At 41.2% G+C, this 12,726-nt stretch overlaps 1 protein-coding gene across 2 annotated transcripts in view; it reads left to right on the top strand.

The window, feature by feature from the left end:
* GALNT17 (polypeptide N-acetylgalactosaminyltransferase 17) overlaps positions 1–12,726 on the top strand; it is a 581,607-nt gene that overhangs the window by 244,222 nt on the left and 324,659 nt on the right. The window contains exon 3 of one of the 2 annotated variants that reach the window (XM_075336335.1): positions 9,504–9,670. The exons of the other annotated variant lie outside the window; for it this stretch is intronic. Within the exon in view, the coding sequence (XP_075192450.1) occupies positions 9,504–9,670 (167 nt within the window). The remainder of the gene's footprint in view (positions 1–9,503; positions 9,671–12,726) is intronic. 2 annotated transcript variants of the gene reach the window in all.

The following is a 12,726-nucleotide window of genomic DNA, read 5'->3' as shown; positions in this document are numbered from 1 at the left end:
AAAATAATGAAATATCAAATTGACCGTAAACTTTTGAACTGTAGTGTACTTGCAGCACATGAATCTTTGCCCCTGATTCATCAAACAGCTTTTGCAAAATTTCTGGCACAAAACTGAAATGTAGCAAATATTTTCAAAAATATTCAGGTTTTGGCATTTTCAACCTGTAAATTTGCTCCTGTATTTTTTTTAAGAGGGTAGAGCTTCGGAGGGATGGTGCAGATGAGGCGTGACCAAGCTCACTCTACAAATTAATTATAATTAGCTTCACAATTTCGAGTGTGGCCAATCTATTTTGTGTTCTCATATTAAATCAATTTAGCACATTTCTAATAGCTCTGCCTTATTTTTTTTTCTTCATGCAGTGTTACTTATTCATGATATATATTTTCCTACACTTTCCAAGATTATCATTAATATTTCATAAATATTTTATCAATGGGAGCATGACTCATGAAACCCCAATAGTTCAGCTAAAAAAGGAAGCACAATGCTCCAGCAATTTTCATATACGTGCTATGTTTGAAACAAGCACAATCACATATGATTGTGTCTGTGCACTATAATGCAGCTAGGACCAATTCAGTAAGCCTCAATGAACAAATACTTATGGCCTGCATCAAGCCCAACTGTTAAGGAGCTGATGTTACGGGAGGGGTGCCTCAGCCAGTCAAGCATTTCTTCTGCAGATGCCAATGCAGGGAAAATGTAATATTACATCACATCTGTTTGGATTAATGGCTTTACTTATAATGCAAGAATGGCTCAGGTCTGCTTATGTATGGGGGATCCCAGTTAGATGACTCCTCTCTATGTCAACCATGTAACCTAATAAGATGTATGATGGCACAAGCCCTTGTATTAAATACTAAAATCCCTTCACTTTTAGTTGTATACTCTAGATGTCAAGATGAGCATTTCTAAAATTACTTATGAACTCCTTTCCACATTTAATTATTGTTAACAGCAGTTATTAACCCGGGCGAGGCCAAGTAGTACAACTAGTTTAATTATATAATAATAAGTAACTTGCCCAGAATGATATATTACATCACGGGTATTGTATGCATAATGTGATTGTGAGGAGCTCATTAAGTTTTTTATGCCCCTTATAATATAGCTGTTGGCCAAATGACCATTCAGCTTCAAGTTATCGCTCTCGACTCCTGTATACACAGGATCACTCGCTCTGCCAAGCATTCCTTTGTTGTCTATGAAAGAGCCACTGCCAGTCTTTTTTGACACTGGCTTATATGTAGGAGAACAAAAGGATCTGCAGTCCAAAGTCAAATGAGTCAAAAATCAGGAGACCCTCACATACTATAGCTTGTCTACCGAGCCTGCCATTATCAGCAGTCTTGGCCCATGTTAGTCTAATGTGTATTAGGGCCTTAAAGGCCAAAGGTAGAATGGCTTAACAGTTTTCTCTACAATGTTTTCTTAACACGTAGTAATGCTTTGAGGTACTAATGAGGATACTAAATGAGAAGAGTATTTGTCCAAAGTGGAAATTGAAAAATAATGATACATTCCGTATCATTGTAGTCCTAATAGCTGGCATATCAAAGTTGATATGTTATTTAAACTGCATAGAAAATATTATCTCTTTAAGAATTTGAGATATCAAAAGTACAGTTGGTAGATTGTTAGAAATTGGAATTTGCCAGCTTTGCCAAATTTTCCCAAAAATTCTGATTTGCTATGAATGAATTTGCCATGAATCGCAACACTGAAAAGCCTCTAATTGACTAGAAACTAGGTATATAACATTCTCAGTTCTCCTATAAGTGTTTTGAACCCATTTTGAGATTTTTAATTTAAACTCTTCTTTATTTATGTCCAAATGAGCTCAGCTTATCTGGCTATGGGGAAATGGTATCCAGTGGTAACCAACAACAGTATTTGGGTGGCATCTATGGGTCTAATATTGGACTACTACAACAAGGAAGTGCGCAAAAGAAATTTTTTTTTTATAATGCACACAGTTTGTAAGTTAGATAGTTGAGTTGACATTTATTAATTATGGAGGTTTTTCATTTGGCTTAATAATATAGGAGTTACCTGTGTTCAAATACAAAAAGCATACTTTACGTGTCACACAAGCCTCAGTTTTAGAATTTTGGTTTATTAAGAAACTAGTACTGAGGTTATTAATACTGTCCTCCTTGGTTGCAGTATGTGGTAATCAAACACCATATAGGAAAAAAGAAAATATGAAGGTAAATAATAATTGAGCACTTGGATAGGAGCTGACCAAGCTGTGGCTGAACATAGAGGGACTCAGACCACAGAGGAAAAGGTTACTAGATCAAACCCCGAGACTGACAATGTTTTTGGTTCAGTTTAAGATCAGACCATGGAACAAAAGATGACCGGATCAAACCCCGACACTGACAATGTCTCTGATTAACATTAATAATAGGGTTCGTTAAGCCTGTAAGTGAAGGGGATTATGATGAAACACTCAGAGCCTTTTACAGAACATGTATACTGTACATTAAAGTTGCCTCGTTAAAGAGAGTATGTCACCTAGTTGTTGCTAATCCATGTGACACCAGCATGATTTGGGGCAAAGACCCTGACTCCAATATCACTTATTGTCATGCTTACTGTAGTTTTGATTAAAATCTGTCTAATCTGCTGAAGATCTACCAGTTCTCTTAATACTGAGCTTTGTATAACTCCATCCACACCACTAATAGGCAGCTTTCCTTGTAGACTGTACACAGGCAAAAGCTGTCAATCAATGATAACAGAAAAGTTATACAGAGCTCATGACTATGTAGGACTATGTAGGTTATCTCCCACTGATAAACAGTGATATGGAAAGTACACTAAGGCTATGTGCGCACAGTGCGTTTTTCGCGGCGTTTTTGCGCGTTTTTGGCCTCAAAACTGCATGACTTTGCTTCCCCAGCAAAGTCTATGAGTTTTCAATTTTGCTGTCCGCACACAACTGTTTTTTTAAGCTGCATTTTTGAGCTTGAAAAATAAAATGGACATGTCAATTCTTTTCTGCGTTTTTCTGCGTTTTCCCCCCATGCAATGCATTGGAAAAACGCAGCAAAACTCAGAGATCAAAAACGCAGCAAAACGTAGCCAAAAACGCACCAAATCGTGGTAAAAACGCACGCGTTTTTCGACGCAGGTGCGTTTTTGTGCGTTTTTAGCGGCCAAAAACGCACAAAAACGCAGCGTCAAAAAAAAGCAGTGTGCGAACTTAGCCTTAGTTGACCAGTCAGTGATAGATCCCCAGAATCACAGTCTCTGACCCTACATTATGCTCCTCTTAGAGTACAGATTGCTGTAAAGAGCAACCTGCAATTCACTGAACACTGAATAAGTTATAGAGCTACAGTAAAAATTCTTCTTTAATTCTTTTATATAAAGGGAACAATTGTGATAATCGGATTTCTTGTTTATGCATTTTAGCAGTTAGATATTAGCTGTCAGTAAGCATAAATACACTTTTATACCATGGATAATAGTATTCAGTTGCTTGTATTTAACTTAATTCCTAGGTTTTTTCATGGTGCATTACCTTTAAGGAGTGAAAAATTGCCAACGTAATCTCTTTAAACAGAATACGACTGTTAGACCCTTCCATAAATGTTCCTAATAGTAAATAGAAAATATTTTATGTGAAAAGCTGTAAATGATGCATCACCTTGCATAGAGCAACAAATAGCCCTATGGCAACTGTAATTTACAAAATAGTGATGCTATTAAATCAAAATCTTATAGGCTTTACAACTCCTTCAGTCTATTTCATGGAATTGTGTTTGTCTCCAAAAATATAATTCTCCCTCAGGTTTAAGAATAAAGTGAATTAAGAGTGAAATTGCTATGCTATGAAATGGGCATTTCTGCATTCAGTGTACTAACAATTTAGAAACTGGCTGTCTGTGGCCTTTCAAAGCCTGTCCTTTTCAGGCAGTGTAAACATGCAAGTAATCTAAATGGAATTTACATCTAGGTTATCCCGGCTCTCGTGTTCTGTGCAAGTTAAAAGACAAACTACTGTAGGCAAATTGTTGCTGTGAGCAATTTTTCTGTGCCAGTAAATCGTAGGCCATTTTTGCATCCAAGCCACTACATATAAAAATGAATAATTTAGAGGCTGTGATGGTATTGTATCGTTCCATCAATACAGGTTTGTGTCTAAATATGTGCAGTTCACAGTATATGCATGTACATGTCTCTGCCACATCAAGGTCACCATTAAAATTGTCATTTCTTGTCAGTGTACTCATAACTGACCTCCATTGCAATGCCAGTAGCCAGCCACATACAAGTGTAAAGGGCCATTTACACGCTGCGACATCGCTAACAATACAGTTAGGTCCAGAAATATTTGGACAGTGACACAAGTTTTGTTATTTTAGCTGTTTACAAAAACATGTTCAGAAATACAATTATATATATAATATGGGCTGAAAGTGCACACTCCCAGCGGCAATATGAGAGTTTTCACATCCAAATCGGAGAAAGGGTTTAGGAATCATAGCTCTGTAATGCATAGCCTCCTCTTTTTCAAGGGACCAAAAGTAATTGGACAAGGGACTCTAAGGGCTGCAATTAACTCTGAAGGCGTCTCCCTCGTTAACCTGTAATCAATGAAGTAGTTAAAAGGTCTGGGGTTGATTACAAGTGTGTGGTTTTGCATTTGGAAGCTGTTGATGTAACCAGAAAACATGTGGTCTAAGGAACTCTCAATTGAGGTGAAGCAGAACATCCTGAGGCTGAAAAAAAAGAAAAAATCCATCAGAGAGATAGCAGGCATGCTTGGAGTAGCAAAATCAACAGTCGGGTACATTCTGAGAAAAAAGGAATTGACTGGTGAGCTTGGGAACTCAAAAAGGCCTGGGCGTCCACGGATGACAACAGTGGTGGATGATCGCCGCATACTTTCTTTGGTGAAGAAGAACCCGTTCACAACATCAACTGAAGTCCAGAACACTCTCAGTGAAGTAGGTGTATCTGTCTCTAAGTCAACAGTAAAGAGAAGACTCCATGAAAGTAAATACAAAGGGTTCACATCTAGATGCAAACCATTCATCAATTCCAAAAATAGACAGGCCAGAGTTAAATTTGCTGAAAAACACCTCATGAAGCCAGCTCAGTTCTGGAAAAGTATTCTATGGACAGATGGGACAAAGATCAACCTGTACCAGAATGATGGGAAGAAAAAAGTTTGGAGAAGAAAGGGAACGGCACATGATCCAAGGCACACCACATCCTCTGTAAAACATGGTGGAGGCAACGTGAGGGCATGGGCATGCATGGCTTTCAATGGCACTGGGTCACTTGTGTTTATTGATGACATAACAGCAGACAAGAGTAGCCGGATGAATTCTGAAGTGTACCGGGATATACTTTCAGCCCAGATTCAGCCAAATGCCGCAAAGTTGATCGGACGGCGCTTCATAGTACAGATGGACAATGACCCCAAGCATACAGCCAAAGCTACCCAGGAGTTCATGAGTGCAAAAAAGTGGACCATTCTGCAATGGCCAAGTCAATCACCAGATCTTAACCCAATTGAGCATGCATTTCACTTGCTCAAATCCAGACTTAAGACGGAAAGACCCACAAACAAGCAAGACCTGAAGACTGCGGCTGTAAAGGCCTGGCAAAGCATTAAGAAGGAGGAAACCCAGCGTTTGGTGATGTCCATGGGTTCCAGACTTAAGGCAGTGATTGCCTCCAAAGGATTCGCAACAAAATATTGAAAATAAAAATATTTTGTTTGGGTTTGGTTTATTTGTCCAATTACTTTTGACCTCCTAAAATGTGGAGTGTTTGTAAAGAAATGTGTACAATTCCTACAATTTTCAGATATTTTTGTTCAAACCTTCAGATTAAACGTTACAATCTGCACTTGAATTCTGTTGTAGAGGTTTCATTTCAAATCCAATGTGGTGGCATGCAGAGCCCAACTCGCGAAAATTGTGTCACTGTCCAAATATTTCTGGACCTAACTGTATATCATCAGGGTCAAGGTGTTTGTGACGCACATCCGGCGTCGTTAGCGACGTCGCAGCTTGTAACACGTATGAGCGACCTTAAACGATTGCACGAGAGGTAAAAAATCATTGGTATGTGAGACGTCGTTCACTTACCAAAAATTGTTGCCTATTCAGTAGCGAGGTTGTTTGTTGGAGCTGCGGCAGCACACATCGCTATGTGTGACACCGCAGGAATGAGCAACAATCTCGTACCTGTGGCCGGCCGCATGATGAAGGAAGGAGGTGGGCAGGATGTTCGTCCCGCTCATCTCCGCCCCTCTGCTTCTATTGGACGGCTGCCGTGTGACGTCGCTGTGACGCTGCATGTACTGCCCCCTTAGAAAGGAGGCGGTTCGCCGGCCAGAGCGACGTCGCAGGGAAGGTAAGTCCATGTGACCAGTGTTAGAGATGTTGTGCGCCACGGGCAGCGATGTCGCCCGTGACGCACAACCGACAGGGGCGGGTACTCTCGCTAGCGATATCGGTACCGATATCGCAGTGTGTAAAGTACCCTTTAGTCCGAACTCGATAACATCTCTGGGCGCTCAGTTCAACAACGATCAGCAAGACATGAATTATTCCTCAGATTATGTCAAGTAACTCTTTATTCACTGGCAGCCTTAATGGGGTTGTCTGGGCTTTTTAGATTGATGGCCTATCCCTAGGATAGGTCATCAAAATCTGATCACTGGGGCAACAATGCCCTGCACTCTCAGCAATCATCTGTTAATGGTGCCAGACAGAAATGCTTAGTTGTAGAGCTTCCCAGCACTTCTCTGTCAACATTATAGTGGTCACAGCCATGTATTATTTATTAAAATAGTGGGTGGATATGCAGTACCCAGCCGCAGCACATCCGTCCACCACCGAGATGTGGTGTCTACCCCCATTGATCAGATATTGATGGCCTATCCTAAGGACATTCTATCAATGTAAATGTCCCAGATAACCCCTTTAAAGTTATAAGGAAAGTCAAGACTACCATGCCAACCATAGAGAGCCTACTCACCTATTCCAATTCATGGAGGCCTATGTATTGAAACCATAAACTTTAACCTCTTAGTGATCGATTCAAATTTTTCAAATCTGACTTGTCGCTTTAGGTAGCAATGCTCTAGAATGTTCCAACATATCCTAGTGATTTTGAGATTGTTTTTTTAGACACATTGTATATTATGTTAGTTATAAATTTAGGTCACTAGGTTCTGTGTTTATAAATATACTAGATATTTTGAAAAATGTAAAAAAATGCCATTTTTATACTTTGAAGGTTCATAGCTACAATACAGATAGTTATGCCATATAAAAAGTTAATAAATAACATTTACGTCATGTTTGCTTTTCAACAGTACCATTTCTAATATGTCCCTTATTTTGATAGGCTGTCCAAAATTTAAAATTATAGCAGCAATTTTTCATTTTTTTCAAGGAAATTTGCACAAGGTTTTTTATTTGTGACCTATTCAGTTTTGAGGTGACTTAGGGGGACCTATGTATTGGAAAAGCATTATAAAAACAGAGCCCCTTTGCATATTCAAAACTGGTGCATTTTGCTAACATTGAAGTCAATGAGAAATGGCAAAAACCAAGATTCCTTCAAATTCCTGCGTTTTACCTGCTTTTTATGTGCAGAACACATGCGTTTTGGACATCAAAATAATGATTTGATATGTCCCTTTACACACACACATAATCCGACAATTACCGTATTTTTCGCTTTATAAGACGTACTTTTCCTCCCAAAAATTTGGGAGGAAAATGGGCGGTGCGTCTTATAATGTGAATATAGCGGTACCTGGGTGTCCTGTCTGTGCGGCGATCGGGCGGCTGGGTGCCTGTGGCTGCGTGCAAGCGGCCGGGTACCTGTGCTTGCGTGCGGGCGGCAGCCGGGTGCTGTGTGCGGGCAGCAGTCGGGTGCCTGTGCGGGTGTCAGCCGGGTCCTGTGTGCGGGCGGCAGCTGGGTGCTGTGTGCGGGTGGCAGCCGGGTGCTGTGTGTGGGCGGCAGCCGGGTGCTGTGTGCGGGCGGCAGTCGGGTGCCCATGTGGGTGTCAGCTGGGTCCTGTGTGCGGGCAGCAGCCGAGTGCTGTTTGTGGGCGGCAGTCGGGTGCTGTGTCGCGGGCGGCAGCCGGGTGCTGTGTACGGGCGGCAGCCGGGTGCTGTGTGCGGGCGGCAGCCGCACAGGCACCCGCACGCAAGCACAGGTACCCGGCCGCTTGCACGCAGGGTGGGCGGGCAGCCTACTGGCTGCCACTCTGTGCGTGCGTGGTGGCGGCTGTGCAGCAAGTTACCCAGTTTGTCCGCAGTCCCAGTTTCAAATGATGGCGCCGGAAGCGAGCGCATGCGCAGATGGAGCTCTTGGATGAGAGCTCTATTTGCGCACGCGCTGCTCCAGGAGTCAGCGTGTGCACAGATGGAGCTCTTGGATGAGAGCTCCATCTGTGCATGCGCCGCTCCCGGCGCCATTATTTGAACCAGGACCGCGGACACTGGGACACTCACTGCACCGGCCTGCTGCACGACTCACCCACCGCCACTGCTGCTGCCGCCGCCGCCACCACCACGCAACCCGCGGCTCCTGCCACCACGGTGTCCCGCGGCTCCTGCCACCCCGGACGCCACCGCGCCTGCCACCACCGCACCTGCAACCATGGACGCCACCGCTTCACCACCACTGCTGCCCCCCTCCGGTAAGAGAACACCGGAGTATAAGACGGACCCCATTTTTCTTTTTTTTACCTTTTTTTATGTCTAAATTTGGGGTGCGTCTTATAATCCGGTGCGTCTTATAAAGCGAAAAATACGGTCAATTTTAGAAAAATATGCATTTATTGCTATTTTAGCGATAAAATGTATATTACCAATATAATTTTATGAAACATATCTATTTTCATTATTTTTCCCATTAATATAGATTTGATCCTTTTTTTTCTCTTTTTTCATTCTGTTTGACTGTTTAAACTTTATTTAGCAGTGTCTTGATGTTCAAAACGCATCTGTCAAAACGCAGGTGAAAAAGCAGGTAAAAAGCGCTGAAAACGCATCTAAAACGCGGTAAATACGCATGTGTTTTCAGCACTAAAGTTCTCAAAAAGGCAACTTTGGTCAAATCAATTAAGCCCAAAACGTGGGTTTAGAACTGCAAGTAGGAGAACGCAAAGTGCGTTCTTAGCCTTATATTTGCTAATCATATGGATAAACTGAAGCACAGAAATAGTAAAAACCTGTAAATCTAGAATGCTAGTTAAAAACAGTGATTCATAATTATGACCTTTTAATGGAGGATATGTAGAGAAATTGTGTAATTCCATGCTAAATCCTTATAACATTTTACCAATTTATAACAAAGCGGACTGTTGTCAAACGTTTATGCATATTGAACACTATTTTCTTTCTTATCTATCCTTCTTTCATTCTACTTTATACCTTTTCTTTTATGTTTCTAATATATAAATACATTATAGCATATTTTACATTGCAAATATTGATTTCTTTAAGGTGTAAGAAATTAAAATACCCTAAGGAACTTCCTCAGATTTCAATCATTTTCATCTTTGTAAACGAAGCCTTGTCAGTGATCCTTCGGTCAGTACACAGCGCAGTGAATCATACACCTGTCCATCTTCTGAAGGAAATTATTCTCGTGGATGACAACAGCGATGAAGGTATCAGTATATTTTATTATATAATCTTCCAATCAAGAAAGTGCTGCTTGAGATAATTATATTTTGTTTGACTATAGATTAATGGCTCATCTGTGTTTCTATAAGAAAAGTTAATTGAAATAGTTATATTTATAATTTATAACATAACTTGGAGAGGAACTGCTGAGGAATATGGATGATTTAAATATACATTCAAAATAAGGTATAAGAATGTGTTGTGGTCATATAGTGGATATAAAAAGTCTAAATACCCTTGTTAAAAATGCTAGATTTGTGGAATGTAAAAAATCATACCAAGAAGGTTTATTTCAGATGTTTTTCGACCTTTCATTTCATCAATAATCTTAATGAATCTATTAAAAGCAAACTGAAATAATTTTGCAGGAGAAAATTTAAATAACAAAACAAATACAATGTGGTTTTATAAATGTGAACAAGTTTTTCTAACTAGGGATGTGGTTGTATACTAAATTGGGCAATCACAATTAAACACATGTTAAATAGTAGTCAGTACACAGCTGCTATCTTTTACAGTGATTCTGATTAAGTCCATGTAAAGTTTAACTGATATAGTAAGATTTAATTTACGGCTTACAACACAGCAAAGGGATCTTATTGCTAAAGAAAGGGTGTCGCGGTTTTTTATTTTTGTATTAATGAATTGTATTATGAAATCAAGTATTTTTAATACAAAATTAAAATCACTGCTTATTTAGTTTTTATTTAATTCTAATTTTACTGAAGGCACTGGGGGCTGCCATCTTGGATTTGGTGTTTGTTACGACATTTACTCACCACCTTTATGGCAGCCCCTGAACATAGACTCTAATAGCCTCCAACCTCATTTATTAACATTAGAGAAGGCATCTGCTATGAAATGGACGCCCCCCCTGGGCTGTCCAGATCTCAGCTGAGGGAGGAGATCAGCGCCACCATTGTGGAGCTTATAGCGTATGCTGTTTGCTCCACTTTACCCCTTTCAACCGCCGGGATGTGTGAGTACGGGGTGCCAGGCCGCCTCCCCTCCCCCCGCCGTTACCGTCTCCTATGACACCTCCTTCCCCCGCTCTACCCAGCCCCTCTCTCCCCCCACCACTACTGCCAGCGTGCATGCAGCAGAGCTGTGTGTGTGTTTGTGTGCGTGTGCATTCAGAGCATGTAAGTACCGGTGCCCCTCCCCCACCACCGCCGCTGCTACCATCTCCAATGATCCAATGACATCCCCTCCTCTCTCCTTGGTGCAGCCGATGCAGGCGTGCATGCAGAGCAGTGCGTGAGTACCGGCGCCCCTCCCCCACCGCTACCTTCTCCAATGACACCCCTCGCTTCTCCCCCGTGCCGTGTATCTAATCCTCTCCTGTGTGATACTGCCTGCTGATCTGTATCTAATCCTATCCTGTGTGTGATACTGTCTTCAGAGCTGGGTATCTAATCCTCTCCTGTGTGATACTGCCTGATGAGCTATATCTAATCCTATCCTGTGTGTGATACTGTCTTCAGAGCTGGGTATCTAATCCTCTCCTGTGTGATACTGCCTGCTGAGCCATGTATCTAATCCTCTCCTGTGTGATACTGTCTGCTGAGCTGTGTATCTAATCCTGTCCTTTGTGATACTGCCTGCTGAGCCATGTATCTAATCCTCTCCTGTGTGATACTGCCTGCTGAGCCATGTATCTAATCCTCTCCTGTGTGATACTGCCTGCTGAGCTGTGTATCTAATCCTGTCCTGTGCGATACTGCCTGCTGAGCCATGTATCTAATCCTCTCCTGTGTGATACTGCCTGATGAGCCATGTATCTAATCCTCTCCTGTGTGAAACTGCCTGCTGAGCTGTGTATCTAATCCTTTCCTGTGTGATACTGTCCGCTGAGCTGTGTATCTAATCCTGTCCTATGTGGTACCGTCTGCTGAGTTCTGTATCTAATCCTATCCTGTGTGATACTGTCTGCTGAGCTGTGTATCTAATCCTTTCCTGTGTGGTACCATCTTCTGAGCTGCTGTGTATTTAATCCTATCCTGTGTGATACTGTCTGCTGAGCTGTGTATCTAATCCCCTACTGTGTGATACTGTCTGCTGAGCCATGTATCTAATCCTATCCTATGTGATGCTGTCTGCTGAGCTCTATCTAATCCTATCCTGTGTGATACTGTTTGCTGAGCTGTGTATCTAATTTTGTCCTGTGTTGTACCGTCTTCTGAGATGTGTATCTAATCCTCTCCTGTGTGATACAATCTGATGAGCTGTGTATCTAATCCTATCCTGTGTGATTCTGCCTGCTGAGCTATGTATCTAATCCTGTCCTGTGTAGTACCATCTGCTAAGATGGGTATTTAATCCTATCCTATGTGATACTGCCTGCTGTCCTTGGTGACACTTTAGACATTTCTGGTCACCAGCAAAATGGCTCCGCACTGTGATCCTAAATTTTATTCTCTGTTATCATGTTGGAAACACCCAGATTGGGAGGGGGATATGACATCACACACAGGAGAGCAGATTCTGCCCATTTTTACTGCAGCTGTAATGTGAGCTATTTCTTCAGTGGGATTTCTGTAGGATTTCAGCAGCTGCTCCCTCTAGTGTTTAAGAATGGAAAATATCAAACTTATTTTTTTTATATTTTGCTCAATTAAAAACAAATAATAATATCTAAACAAAACATTAAAACATTAATACTTTACATTTTTTCAGTTATTGATTTTTTTTTTTTGGACGACACCTTCCCTTTAAAAGTTATTAGTCGTTAGGAAAGTAAAAGTAGATTTTCAAGGTATTTATAGCAACTACAGGTTGTGTACTATATGTGGCAATAATTTCCCATATTCTTCATGTTGTATGTCTGGCTTCCAGGGCTGTGCAGCCAGAAGGAAACTTTTTCTTACAAAGAAAAATATCCAAGATTGGCTATGTTTTGCCAAAACCTACATTAAGTCTGCCTAAAGCATGTGGGAAAAATAATTGTGGTCTCAAAAGACCATGGTTTAACATTTTGGCCTTAATCTAATAAGATATGTTTGGCACAATGTCAACACTGCATCACCAAAAGAACAACCCA

Source organism: Anomaloglossus baeobatrachus, chromosome 2 (assembly GCF_048569485.1).
Source record: "Anomaloglossus baeobatrachus isolate aAnoBae1 chromosome 2, aAnoBae1.hap1, whole genome shotgun sequence".
NCBI lineage: Eukaryota > Metazoa > Chordata > Amphibia > Anura > Aromobatidae > Anomaloglossus > Anomaloglossus baeobatrachus.
This window is presented reverse-complemented; position numbering and strand designations above follow the sequence as displayed.